Source organism: Sinohyriopsis cumingii, chromosome 7 (genome assembly GCF_028554795.1).
Source record: "Sinohyriopsis cumingii isolate HCF-2022 chromosome 7, ASM2855479v2, whole genome shotgun sequence".
Taxonomy (NCBI): Eukaryota; Metazoa; Mollusca; class Bivalvia; order Unionida; family Unionidae; genus Sinohyriopsis; species Sinohyriopsis cumingii.
The window spans coordinates 12,494,891-12,510,198 of NC_142967.1; the positions used below are offsets into that span (position 1 = coordinate 12,494,891).

General features: G+C 37.7%; 1 protein-coding gene across 1 annotated transcript in view; it reads left to right on the forward strand.

Annotated features, from left to right (window-relative positions):
• Nucleotides 1–15,308, forward strand: part of LOC149794746 (uncharacterized) — a 159,799-nt gene that overhangs the window by 118,808 nt on the left and 25,683 nt on the right. Inside the window, exons 26-27 of the mRNA XM_089966230.1 lie at nt 6,867–7,052; nt 9,687–9,770. Of these exons, the coding sequence (XP_089822356.1) occupies nt 6,867–7,052; nt 9,687–9,770 (270 nt within the window). The remainder of the gene's footprint in view (nt 1–6,866; nt 7,053–9,686; nt 9,771–15,308) is intronic.

Sequence of the window (15,308 nt, forward strand, 5' to 3'; positions counted from 1 at the left end):
GTACTGTGTTGTTAATTTATGCTTGGTTTCTTTTTTGATGTTGTTTTGATGGACTTGTTAAAGTAAGCATTATGAATAAATTCCAGGCGTGGCTGTAAGTTTCTAATATGTCACTTTTTCACTTTTTAGTTACTTACAAAGTGTTTTAGTGGGTTGGTAATTTCAATGCATTACTAGTTTCCACTTTAATTTTATTTTCTTGTGTTGTTTTAGTGAAATGTCATCCAAGTGCTTCAAGTGCAAAAAATTTAAGGCAAGGGAGGATAACCACAACTCTTTAATGGTCTGTTGTAAATGTACGTTGTCTTTTCCATGCACCATATGTAGTATGTGGTTGGAAGACATTTGGACCATAGTGGTCCAAAAGGCAGCTAAGGGGAAGAACAATGGACTAAATTGGGAAGGAAAGCATTGATATCCTCTGCCTTTTGCAAGTCTTGCGGGGGATGCTGGGGTTCTCTCCATCCCTTCCCCCAAAAAGTTCATCAGGTGCAACCAATGTCCACAGTTACATCAGCAGCAGGGGAGGAAGATGATGTGGAAAGCATGCAACTATTTTTCAAACAGATGTGTTGTCTGGTACAGGAGACAACATGCAAATCCTGACATGGCAAATTTTACCCATTTTTCCTCTGCATGCTCCCTCACCGGTGGGGAAGCATTACTCCAATTTTAGGAAGCCCACATCCAGCCATCACCAGCCATCCTGATTTTACTAGCTGTCCAGCTGTCCCAGCATGTGGGCTTTTCACTGAAATGGTCCAGCCAAATAGATTTTTGGCGATCTTAGTGACATCTGTCCATCCAGCCACACCTACTGCATCATGTCACAATTATGTGGGAGATTTCAGTGACAGATCTCTCTGTCAGCCAGGCCTTGGGAGTAGGCAATACTGGTGATAGAAAGACCATCTTAAACTGCCAGCATCTGGGCCAGCCATATGCCATTCACACCAGCTGGCAGGACAGACAGAATCGGACTTCTGAATGTTAGTCCATTTCTTCTGGCTCTTTACAAAATTCTGGCTTCTGTCCACATTTTGGGTCAGTTGTACTACAAAGTATATAAGAATATGTTCTATGCCTCACTGACAATTCTTCTGGCTCACTGAACAATCCAACAATAGGTTTGCATGGTATGCAACAGCCAGAATCACTTGGCCCTTAACCAAGCAGCACACCCTACTATGGCCAGTACCTTGATAGCTTTGGACAACTTATACCTAATCAGACGGTATGCTGTCCATGCTCCTCAGACCACATCATATTCTTGCTTTACAGACATCAACATTTGGGTCTCCATTGTTTTTGGAAGACAAATCAGACTTATGAGGCAGGCAACTCAGGAACTTCCCATCAACTTGCCACTCCACTCACACAGACTTTTGGACCCATTCAGTCCCCACCAGTGCAAATGAATGTTCAGTGGCCCTGGGAAGGGAATATCTCAGAGGTGCACCAATTTTGGTCACAATCCAGTACCAGGAAAACACAGCCTAACCAAAATTGGAGGTGATTGTACAGAGGCAGGAAGAAACAGAGTTTGTCTGCCTTCAAGCCTCCAAACATTGACCTACCCCCTCCACCACCTGCAGACAGCCTACCTGTTGGTGGCCGGCTCTTGCATTTTTGTGCTCAGTGAATCTTCCTAGTCCCTCAGAACGGGTGGATCATCCAGGTCATTTTGGAGGGGCTCTGGGTTTTGTTCTTCCAACTCCTTCTCGCTATTCCTCTCCCTTCTTTACCTATTTACTATCAGTTCAGGAGAAGGATGCCTTCCTATAACAGGAGATATGGTCTCATAAAAAAAAAAACAGGCAGTAGAGATTGTGCAAAGACCACCATTCCCAGGGTGTTATTCAAGGCTGTTTCTAATTCAGAGTCATCTCAACTGATTCAGTACACTTCCAAAATTCAAGATGGAGATGGCGAGATCAATCTGCCTCTATGTCCAAAAGGGTGAGTATGACATGAGTCTTGATCTCATCAACACATACTTTCATGTAGCCATCTGCACCATGTCATGCTGATTTCTCTGTTTTGCTTACCATGACACCATTTATTAGTTCACAGTTCTTTTCTAGGCCTCAACATCACCCATTGGGTTTTTACCCAGATTATGGATTTCATCATCTCCCTGATCTGGTCAATGTCATTTACAATGATGGCAGTATACATGGATGACATCCTCCAGAAACACATACTCTAAAGCAGGAACAATCTCCTCTCTCATTTAGATCATCTAGGCTTTGTAGTGAACTGGGAAAAGTCAGACCTCTGTCTATCCCAGAATTTTGTCCATCTGGGTTTGGAATTTTAACCATCTGGAACCTGGTGCAGCTCCTTGTGTTTGCATTATCAGAATCATTAAAGTCATTTAGTCCATTTCCAACAGGACTTGGATTTCAGTAGTTCATAGTTCTTGCAACTCTTCGGTTTATTCATTGTGGCAGTTTCCTGCTCTGCTGTATTTCTGTGCGCCCCATACAAATGACATTGTTAGCACTGGTGTCACCCCTTTTCAAGTCCCCTCTATCAAACAGTCATGATCACACCTGAGATTTGAGCATTCATACATTAGTTATGTAACCCATGTTGGCTGACTTTGGAAATCTCGCTGGAGCAGCTCCAAGCAGAAATAATGGTATGTACCAATGCCACTGTGTACAGTTGGGGTGCCCACCTGTTGCCAGACTAAACTATAGTCAGCGGTATGTGGGAGGCAGGGGAGCAGTTTCTGCATACCAACATTCTAGAAGTGAAGGTTGTCGTCAATGTCTTTCATTTCTAGGATGGTCATCTCAAAGGCAAAATGGTTCTCATTATGTCCCACAACTCTGAGATGGTGACCTATCTCTTCAAACAGGGGCATCAAATATCCTGACCTGTGCATGCTGTTTTGGCAGTTTATGCTTTGGTGTGACAATCTCCATATCAGTGTACATGTCAGACACATTCCTGGCAGACTCATTGTCTTGGCCTACACTGTGTCCACAAGAGGTCAAGTCCTTCACACGGAAAGCTCTTTCCATTAATCGGTCTTCACTTGGATCTGTACACTTTGGGGGTGTCCAATGATTGACCTTTTTGCAATGAGGCAGAATCACAAGTTACCCACCTTTGTCTCTCCAGGCCCAGACCATAAAGTTTGGGCTGTGGATGCACTTTCAATCATTTAAGAGGGGTTGTGGGCATTTGTCTACCCTCCCATGGTCCTAATACCTAAAATAATCCAGAAGTTATGAGGTGAGAAATGAAAGATGATTCTGATAGCCCCTTAAAAGAAGGGGCAATTCTTGGGTCACCAGTCTACTTGATTTAGGGATAGATCTGCCCAGGAAGATTCTGGTCAACCTGAATCTTAAGCAACCATGGTCATGGGTGTTCCATCCCTGCCCAGATTGTCCTCTTCTGCACACTTCTATACACTTGGTTCTTATCAGGATGGCCTTGCAAGAGAAAACAGTTTAAACCTTTGATTGTGGAGAGAAAGTGAGAGCAAGATGGCTCTCCACTCTGAAGGCTTATGTGGAAAAGTGGAATGTTTTCAGGGACTGGTGACAGACCAATAACATTGTCCCACTGAGTGCCTTAATCACTCTAATGGCTGACTTTTTTTCTCTGGCTTGAGGAGAAACATTTGGTCCAAATCACTATCAAGGACTACCAGTCTGTGAAATTGGACACATTCCAGCATTTGGCAGATATGATATTGGGCATGATAAAGACCTTTCAGATCTTTTAGCCAGTTTTAGTCTCAATCCCTCACTGTTTCCAAAAAGAAACTTGCCTGGGTTTTAGAATGGTTCAGTTCAAATAAATTCAAGCCTCTAGCCAACACTTCACTAAAGTTACTATCATACAAGACACGTTTCCTGATAGCTTTAACTTCTGCATGCAGGGTAAGCAAGCTACATGCCCTTTCCATCAACCCAAACTATCTTCAGCTCAGATTGGATGTTTCAGTGATTCTCTTGACACAACCAGGCTTTGTAACCAAAGAGTCATCATTTTCTCTGTCTCTTTCATAGTCATGTTGAGAGCAGGCAGGCAAAATCCCATTTGCACTTGCAAGCACTACTTGAAACAGTAGACAAGTCATGGCACATGCAAACACCTCTTTCTGTTGGTGCAAGCCTGGAAACAGGACATCATCCCCTCAAGCCCGTGCTTCATGGCTGAAGTGGGTTATGCTCTCAGCATACTCTGAGGTCTCACAAGATCAGAGTTGCCTGATGAAGATTACCACTCATGAGATTGGTGCCATCTCTGCAAGCTCATGTTTGAACCTAATGTTTTGATACGAGGTATAATAGAAGTTGTAGAGGAGGAACATTAGGCCCCAGTCACTATCTATGGCTACCTCTCTTTGATATCGGACACATTCTGGCAACTTGGCAGATAGATAATGGGTATGATAAAGACCTTTCAGATCTTTTAGCGAATTTTGATCTCAGTTGACCAAATTCCCTCACTATGTTTCTAAAATGAAACCTCTCCTGGTTTTAACATGGCTCATTTTGATAAGTTCAAGCCTCTAGCCCATACTTCACTAAAGTTACTATCATAAAAGACATGTTTCCTGAAAGCTTTTGTGTCTGTGTGCAGGGAAAGCATGCTACATGCTCTATCCTTGTCTCATATTGGAGGTTTCAGTGGTCTTCTTGACACAACCAGGCTTTGTAGCCAAAAGCAGGTTACCATCTGTTGGTAACCAAAGAGTCATCATTTGCTCCCTCTCAGGAGATAACAGCATATCACCCCTCAAGCCTTCACTTCATGGCTTAAGTGGGTTATATTTTTGATGTACACTGAGGTCTCAAAAGATCAGACTCACCTCATGAGATTAAAGCCATCTCTGTTAGCATCATGTTTGAATGTAATGTTTTGATCTGAGACGTAACAGATGCTGTTTGCTCGCATGCAGTGTCTGCCTTTTTATCTCTGAGATTTCTCATTGCAGACATAAACCTTAAATCTTGTAGGTGTTGAGTCTGGTGGCAGCACAGACAGCCACCAGATCCAATTAAATCGTTCAACACAGCCTATAAGCTTTGCTGGATTCGCCAGTGAATTTTTTTTTAGATAAGATTTAATTCTTCATCTTCTTAACCATTGGTAAGGGTAAGGTCCACAGGTCTAGTGACCCTAAGCTGTTTTGCTTATGTAAACAGATGAACAGGTTACCTTTCGTATAATGAATCTATCCAGCTATTCTTTCCTAGAAGGATACCTGAGGTAGATATCGAAAGCTTAGCATCCCCTCCTCTTATTACTTATTCTCGTAATGTAACATGATTGGGGAACAAATTCAAAATAGAAAACAAACTTTTTTAGTAAATGTTTCTCCGAGAATATTTACGTAATCAAATAACTTAAAAACCCACCCACCCACCCAAGCATTCTTATTAGGTAAAAGAAAATAGCAACACCTGGCAGTGCCAAGGGGAGGTAATGGACAAGAGCTATTGCCCTTTGTTTATTTGAAATAGAAAAAGACAATTTTCATCTTTAAGTAAGGCTGGATTTGTGAGGTAGCAGGCTAATATTCCTACCATAATGTGATTGGGTAAGTATTCTCAGAGAAACACTTAAAAATTTGCTTTCTGTAAGATAACTTTACCAAGTTGTTTTGGATTTTAACCAAGTTGGTCATTCAGCATTATATTGATGAGGCATTAAATGGGTTTTATTTCCATCAATTTAAGCCATCATTTATACGAGTTATGCCCTGTGATTGCTCATTCTCCCATCTTTAGTTCCTGCCGCATAACTTTACCAGTGCTTTTTCAGTTTTAACAAACTTTGGCATGTGACTGAATATTGATTTTAGCTTGATGCTTTTAAGAATTTGCATTTCAGCCTTACATGACATCATTTGCAGGAGTAAAGTTCACTGATTGCCTGTCCTCCTGATTTGTTTATCTCAGCATAAGTTTTCTGTGGATTGTTAGATTTCTTTCAAAATTGGCATTCACTTTCATAGTAGTATGACCTTGAATTAGTCTAATTGGCATTCACTTTCATATTAATAAGACCTTGAATTAGTCTAATTGGCATTCACTTTCATATTAGTAAGACCTTGAATTAGTTTAATTGGCATTCATTTTCCTATTAATAAGACCTTGAATTAGTCTAATTGGCATTCACTTTCATATTAATAAGACTTTGAATTAGTCTAATTGGCATTCACTTTCATATTAATAAGACCTTGAATTAGTCTAATTGGCATTCACTTTCATATTAATAAGACATTGAATTGGTCTAATTGGCATTCAGTTTCATATTAAAAAGACCTTGAATTAGTCTAATTGGCATTTCACTTTCATATTAATAAGACCTTGAATTAGTCTAATTTAAAGTATTCTTTGACATTGTTTACAGTAGTAATGGTCCCTGATTTTATCCTTCCTTATAATGTTTGTTTCTGCAGCATCTCTTTATCAAGAATTGTTGAATTTCAACCATATTCAAGTATGCAGGCTTATATCAATGAGACCCTGAATAAGTTTATTTTCAAGTGTTCCACATTATCATTCTGCAGATGTATGGCCCCTGATTGCCCCTCCTAACTCTTGTTTTCCACATCATATTTCTACTTTGGAATGCTGGACTTCAACCCAGTGTATCAAGCACCTTTATAACAATGACACCTTGAATAAGTTGGATTTTGAGAATTCCAGATTATCATTTATGTCAGTTATGGCCCGTGAAGGCCCATTTTCTCCTACTCTGGTTTCCCATCACAGTTTCAGCTGTTTAAGTCTTTACTAGTATATCATAGTGAGCAGGACCCCTTGTGATTCACCCACTATTAATAGCTCTAGTTTATGTTAAATCATTACATTTGTCTTGTCTATTTTCAGCTGAACCTATTTGTTCAAGATTCCTTACCTGTGTTGTTAATCCTGAAGAACCCAAGGTTGTCCATTGAGACCTGTCTGAAACCCATCATGGACTTCCTGACTATCTACATACAGTTCCTCAGTAGTTGGCTCTATGCTGACAACTTCCGACGGATCCTGGAATGTCTCTGGATCTTTATTGTCCAGGTTAGTGTTGTGTATGTTTAATTTGCATTGTTTGTTAGTTATTTGTTTTTAAAATTTTTTGAAAATTTCATTATATGCTTTTGTAATATAACATTTATGTTGGATTTGATCGTGTCCAAAATCAAGTTCATTTTCTACCTGTCCAAATCATTGATTTTTTTATTCTGTCAACAACTAATACATTGTGAAAAGTTTTCTTTGAGATTGAGTTTAATATTGGGATCATTATTAATAGAAGGAAATATATTTATTTCAGTCTGGGTCTAGGTTATTGGAATACCCCTTTAAATATACCTGGCCTACCTGATCTATTTCACAGTCATTGTTATCATTTTACTAACAAACCTTCTAATTATAACTGAGATTTTATCTAGGAAACATTAGGATCCTTATAGATTGTTATTTTATTTTCCATTAGGTAATAGTTTTTTTTAAATAGAAAATGATATTTGTGACCTGAGGTCAAGTAGAGGACTAAAAAAGCTTGTTTCTGGAAAAATGACATATTCGTGCTTTAAGATCTTAGCAGAATCAATTGCATTTTTGTTGTGTCCAGAAATTCATTTGGGCTGGAATTTACTTATTCAGATTATTTATTTCAAGTGACTCTTCTCTGGAAATACAAAGTGCTCTTCAAAATAACTTAATTGGAAATAGACACTTGAAATTTATGTGGAAATTTCAAATAAGGATTTAATTTTTGGAGTGTATTAATGTGATGCAACAAAAGACTGTTGGCACATCAACATTATATGGACTACACCAGGCACATCAACACATTCATCATTTGATTTAATTTGGATTTCCAGTAAAGTTTATTCCGAACTTTAATTAATATGACTTGTATCTGTAATTCTATGATTATTTGGGATTAAATTTGCAATGCCATATGCTCTTTTTTTCTTCTTCATTTTCACTTTATATTCTAGGAAAATAAATTATTTGTTGAACTTTAGAAAGCTTGTTGCTTCTCTCTATTACATATTTAGACCATAGAATCATAATAGTAGAGTAATCTTATTAAATATCCTTGAAAATTGTTTGAATTATTTCATAATAATGGATTCAGACATGGCTGATTTTAATATACATTTTACAGCAGAAAAATGGAAAAGTCAAGGGTCTTAAGTTAGACATGCTACAAAAATAAAATAAGAATGCAGTTGCAGACTCTAAATTTTGCACAGTCAGTGATATTGTTTGTAATATTTTAAGATTTGATTACATTTTTTTGGTAAAGTAAACTTTGTTCCTTGTACGCATATGCTAAATTTTAATGAACTTAGATTTCATGGCAAAGTTTTCTTTGATTAGTACTTCTGTGTGCACATCTTCAAACAGAATTATGTTAAACATAAAACCATTATCACAATATTTCAATGAGTATGTAGCACACAAAAATATTTGTGGTCAAATACAAACATATACAGGGTTCCCATGCTACTGGGAAACTGGGAAAAGTCAGAAGATATAATAGGATTTTTTCCCAACTGGAAAAAGCCCTTTCATTTTGAAAATATTTATGAAGTTCAGGGAAAAACCACATGATGACATAACAAATAAGTGATTGAGTTGTAATTGAACTGATTGTGAGTTAAATGTATTGAATGCTTATCTTTGCTACTTACTTGTTTCCAGGCCAATTTGGTCCAGATGTGCACCTTGAGAATATCTGCAAATTTACTCTTGTCGATGTAGCACTGACTTTGCTTTTTATCCAGGCACCTGACACAAACTTGATCCTACATGGGTTCATATAATGAAAATATTATGTTCAGAGTGAAGAGAGTATGTTAAAAACCCAAAAGCAATATTAGTATAGTGAAAGTGTACTGTGTTGAGCTGATGACATGAATATTTACAGTACGAACTACATAATTAGATTTTAAACATGAGACAAATTTAGCCCTTCTTTTTATACAAAGGCATATCATTTTTAAGGGTTTCTTGTACAAATTTTAAACATTCCTATTGGAAATGGCTCCCTTCATACCAACATAATGCAGTAATTAATTTATTTTTATTGTGTAAATTAAAATGAGTTGCATCTGGATTGATATGAATTTCAATAGTTTCTGTACAATTTTTACTGTGATACATCCTGTGGTTTAGTATATGATCATACGTCTGATTCAGATGTTATGGGTGAACCTCAATATACAGACAGCTTTTGATTTATAAAAGGTGTTTTCTAAGCCAAAATGTTTGCTAATTACATTTATTAAGGGTTATAAGGGACCTTGAAATATCAATTTGATCCAGGAAAAGACTGGAACTTTTTTGTCTAAAACAGAGTGGGAACCCTGTACATACTACAGTGACTCATTTGAGTCATTTCTTAAGAGAGTTTTGCTTATTAAAGTGATGAAAAAGCAGTCTGAAGAGTATGTAAATCACATGACTTAATTGATTTAAGTAATTGTGCATTTACATCAAGACCAAAGAGTTGATTTCATGGATTGAGGTGAAAGTGTAACTTTGTATAAGCGATTAAGGATACATGATTTGCTTGTAAAATTGACAATTTTAGCAAGTTAATATTTTTTTTAGGAGTCTCATTACAGTTTGAAATCACCTATGTTTATAACATTAGGATGTGAGCATATAGTTGAATATTTTCACTTATTTCCCAAGGATTTTGAACTTGAGCTGGCAAACCTGGAGACCATGGAGAAAGACACAGACAAGAAAGCACACCTGCTGATACAGACCCTTTCAGTAAGAATCATCAACAGCTATTGTAATTAGAGTTGTTATTAAAGTTCTTAATCAAAATATATACTCAAACCTACATCAGGGTCACTGTTATTAATGATTCAGTTGTTATAAGAAGTACATTTCAAGCTCCATTACATCAGATAATTGTAGAAACCTCTAATAATCAACCACATGTATTTGAGACAATTCTTCTTACTCTCCAAATTTAGATGCTTAAGATATGTTTGACATTATTCAGTAAAACTTCTTTTATCAGCAATCCGTTTATCACAGTGTTTATAACTGACACTTTATGATGCCTTTTTCCTTCTATAATTCTTTGCAGTTATTTATTTACAAATAATGACTTGAAATCACCTTCAGTAGTTTAATAGCTTTTTTTCAGTGTTGCCATTTTAAATAATTCCTGAATGTTCAGGTGCATGGGGACTATATACATGGTTGCAAAACTGTAAATAAGTATATCTCTTTTGAAATAGGTAAAGTTTAAGTTTTAAATCTTTAAATTTCTCAAATCTAAGGTAAAAAAATAAATAAAATGAACATGTTTAAACCAATTTCACTCTGTTGACCCAGTACTGCAGCACATGAGTGTCACACTCAGCTATTGCATCACACTGAATGTTTCTGCTGATAACATACCACAAACATCTATTGTGAGTGGTAAATACATTTTTTTTTATATGCCCACGATAATTTAGAATAGATTAAGTTTTGATATCTGCCCATCAGTCTGTCCATTACCAATTTTGTTTCTGCTTATTAACTTGAATTGTTCACCAACAGCGCTCAACAAACTTTGTGGATGACTTTCACTTGGGGATAGGGAGAACCCTGCTAATTACAAGTGCAAAAAGCTCAAAGGTCAAGGTCATTGTCACTGAAGAAGAACAGATTGTTTCTGCACAATACCTTGAGTTCTCCACCAGCAGCAGTTATGAATCTTTGTATATAGCTTGAACTTGAGGGTAAGGAATAATCCTATTGATTTTGGATTCAGAAAGGTCACTGTGATGGAATGAAGAAAAGTGGACTCCACACAATAACATCAGTTCTACATCACATACCTTTACCAAACTATGTGGGTGGCTTGCACTTAAAGTAAGGAAGAAATGTTTTGATTTTCGAGCCAAAAGGTCAAAGATCAATATTATCTTGACCAAAGGAATATAGGTGATGCTCTACAGTTGCACATTTTGCATAGGGTTAGAATTTTAAAGAAAAAGAATTTCCCCAGGTCCCCTCAATGGTTATTCTGGCTTTTAAAAAAAAAAGACCTTCTAGTGAATGGAGACAAGATGGCCGCTATCGCTTAACTTGCTTGAAGCAGCTGTTCCGTTTTTTAGTGCCGTTTTCATGATATTTGTGCTTGTTGCCTGTTTTCATCTTCGTTATTGTGTTCATTATGTATTGGCTGTTAAATTTGTATGTGTTTCTTCATCTCCTTGTTTTGGAAACGAGAACAATTTGACTTTTTCTCAGCTGTCTTGCTCCACTGTTTTTGAACAAACCGCCATCACATGATACTCACCAGTCAACCCGTTTATGCAACGATGGACCCTCATTAATTGCTTTAAATGATCACTCCTTGGCTCTCCACACTACATTGTGCTCTAGACTAAATGAACTGGGACTACATTCATCATTACCTAAATGTAAACAGAAGCGAAAAAAGAAATGTTGTTTCAAAGCTGGCCAGCGTAGAACAGGAAGAAGAATCCCAGTTATCTCCCTTATTTCGGCACAACCATTTAAAAAAAATTCGACTGTTAATTTAGATAACCTAATTCAAATCCCTATTAATTCATCAACCTTTGTGTCAACTGTCCAAGAAATACCTCTGCGCATTGCATTATTCAATGCCCAGTCAGTAGGACCACCGGAAAAGCGCACAGAAATAGTTAATTTTATCAACGACCAGAATGTTAACATATTTTTCCTGACAGAAACATGGCTAAAAACATCAGGCGATGAGCCCAAGTGTGCAGATCTAACACCCACTGGTTACTCCATCAAGTCGTTCCCCCGTAATTCTCATGGATGTGGAATTGCTGTCATCACAAAGAACTCCATTGATAAAATGTCTTAACTACACCACAGAATTCAATTTCAGCCACACATCATTTGAACTAGTCCAAACCACACTCACACTGGAGCAAAGGTCAGTCCGTTTTTTCTGCCTATACCGCCCTCCTCCTAGTAGAAAAAACAAGTTTGCTGACTCTCTCTTTTTGGAGCAGTTTCCGAATCTCCTGGACTATGGAAATTCAATAGGTGGCAACCTGATTATTCTTGGAGATTTCAACTTTCACTTTGACTGTCCCGGAAACTCAGATACATCAAAACTCATAAATTTCATTAATGTTTTCAACCTCAAACAGTCAGTTAACCAACCCACCCATAAACATGGTCACAATTTAGACTGGATTCTTCATAGGCCTGGTGATAATATTCTACGTTCCTCCCTGGTATCCCACGAACTTGCATCAGATCACCTCTGCATTATATGCCATCTTGACATATCAGTCCCTAACCCTCCGCCTTTATCTGCTACTAAGAGAAACCTTCGTATAATAAATAGAACTAATGCACAACGTCCAAGCTAACCTAACAACTTGCTTACCTCCTACTGCAGAACAACTCGATAACTGTCTGCATTCATTGCTTGACAAACATGCCCCAGCTACCAAGTGCAGAGTATCAATTCAAAAGTGTTCTCCATGGTATGGCAGTGTTAGGGACCAGCTTTGCACTGCTAAAAGAGACCGCGTAAAGCTGAGATGCTGTGGCTTTCCACCAGACTCACTATTCATAAGCAAATCTATGAAGTCGCTAAGAAGAATGTCACAAATATAGTCCATGCAGCGAAATCAGCACACTACACTACTAAGATCATGGAAAGTTCCAGCTGCAAAGAGCTCTTCGAGATTACTAACAAGCTAATGTCAAGGAACAAATCAACACCACTTCCAACTACCTTCTCTCCAGTCAACCTTCTGGATATGTTTGCAGATTTCTTCCTTGACAAACTACAAACCATTAGAGATAAGCTTGACACCACAATTTCACTGACTCGTCGTCACCATACAGTTGGGATACAGAATTTGAGCGGCAACCATTAGCAGCATTTGAACCTGTCTCTATGGATTTTGTACATACAATCCTGATGAAGAGTGCACCAAAGTCATGTGAACTTGATCTAATTCCAACATCACTGCTGCTTGAGTGCTTAGATCCAGTATTGCCTTCACTAACTGATGTTATTAATACCTCTCTCATCTGGGGAATTTCCATCAATTTTCAAAACTGCCATTGTAAAGCCTCTGTTAAAGAAACCAACAGTAGACCATAACGATTTAAAGAACTACCGCCCAGTTTCTAATCTCCCATTCATATCAAAAATCTTAGAAAAGGTTGTTCTATCCCAGCTTGTATCTCATCTGAATTCAAACAGTCTTTTTAGCAATGTACAATCTGCATATCGCCCTTGCCACACTACTGAAACTACTCCTCTAAAAGTAGTTAATGACATTCTCTCTGCGTTGGATAGCGGAAAGATTACAGTCCTCACCCTCCTTGATTTGTCTGCAGCATTTGACACAATAGACCATGATATATTACTTCACCATCTCGAGCATGTATTTGGCATTCATGATACAGCCTTACTGTGGTTCAAGTCCTACTTGGTCAACAGGACACAAATTGTATCTGCAAATGGAATATACTCCAGACCAGTTGATCTATGTTGTGGTTTTCCACAGGGGTCTGTTCTTGGACCTGTTCTCTTCATTCTGTACACTCAGTCGCTCTCAAGTGTCATACATCATCATCCAGTGTCTCACCAGTTGTATGCTGATGACACCCAAATATACTAATCTAGCCACACAACTGAAGTTGATGCTACCATCCAAAGTGTAGAGAGGTGCATTTCTGATGTGAAATCATGGATGACATGTAACAAGCTACAGATGAATGATGATAAAACTGAGGCCATTCTGATCACAACACAAAGACTTTCTCATTCACATCCTTTACCTCAAACAATAAATATCAGCAGCGCCAACATTAAATTCACACAATCAGTATGAAACCTATGTGTTACTCTGGACAGTACTCTCACATTTCACCAGCATGTCATGAACATATGCAAGGCTGCATATCTTGAGCTGAGACACATCAGCTCAATTTGCAAATATCTTTCAGTTGATGCCGCTAAAACACTTGTGTGTTCATTAGTACTTTCAAGACGGGACTATTGTAACTCAGTTCTGTCTGGTTCATCTCAGTATCTACTCCAGAAACTTAAAAAAGTTCAAAACACAGCTGCTCGGATCATACTTAGAGTACCATGATCAGAGCACACCTCCCTGCTGCTCTGTACCCTACACTGGCTATCCATTTGATCCAGAATCAAACACAGAATTTGTTCTCTGTGCTATGTTTCACTGTTGGACTCTAGTCCAACATACATATCCGACCTTATCCGACCTCAGCCATGTGTACACACCAGCAAGATACTTACGCTCCTCTTCTGACAACTATATACTCATTATTCCCACTATGATAACAAAGTCATATGGACAGTGTTCTTTTGCATACCAGGGCCCAGCAACGTGGAATGAATTGCCCACTGAACTTAGACACAAAGACACAGTGATCACATTCAAGAGGGCTCTCAAAACTCACTTATTTCGGCTGCAAGAACAAACTTAAAGACATTATAATGTTTCCTACCTGAAATATTCTCAGCATGATTTTTTATTTTTTAATGTTTTTCTTATTTCATGGTGTTTGTTTTTGTAATAATATTATTATATTTATTTTATCGTATAGGTGTTGTCTAATGTAAAGCGCTTAGAGCTTCTAAAGATTGGGCGCTATACAAAGTCCTCATTATTATTATTATTATTATTACATCTCAGGTATTGTTCAAAGAACTTTTAAATCCCTTCATTTTGGTGTATAATTGATGGCTGTAATTTGGGTTATAGAGTGCACCGTTTGGCCTTGCTTCAGATCTGCACCTCTCAAAAACGGGTGCTTCCACTTGGTCATTTTTGCTTCCTGAACATCAAAAATAACTTGAAAGAAAAAGAGCCAGTAACTTTTTTACATTTTATTTAATTGGTAATTAATTCATTGCACTTTCTGAAGCTCGTATTGTATAGTCTGGCAAATTAATTTTCGCTATTTTGCTGACTGCTGAAGATAGTGTACTTTAGACTAATTTAGGCTGAATTTTTTAGCACAAGAGAGCAGTCATTTTAGTTAGCTGTGTTTTTAGATCATGCACAATTTCCGCAAGTACAGTATCCAAAGACATTTGAGCAACAGTACTTGAAAGTAACACAGAGGTATACCAACATTCTCTCCACTGTGCATTTTGCAAATGTAAATAACTTCACCTTACACCCATCACTATCTCAGAAGTTCCTAATATCTGTCAAGTGCCACCATAAATAGTTTCAGAGTAGTAATTTTATTTATCAACATAGAGAACAATTAAACATGGGATTAGCATATAATGTCTAATTCAGG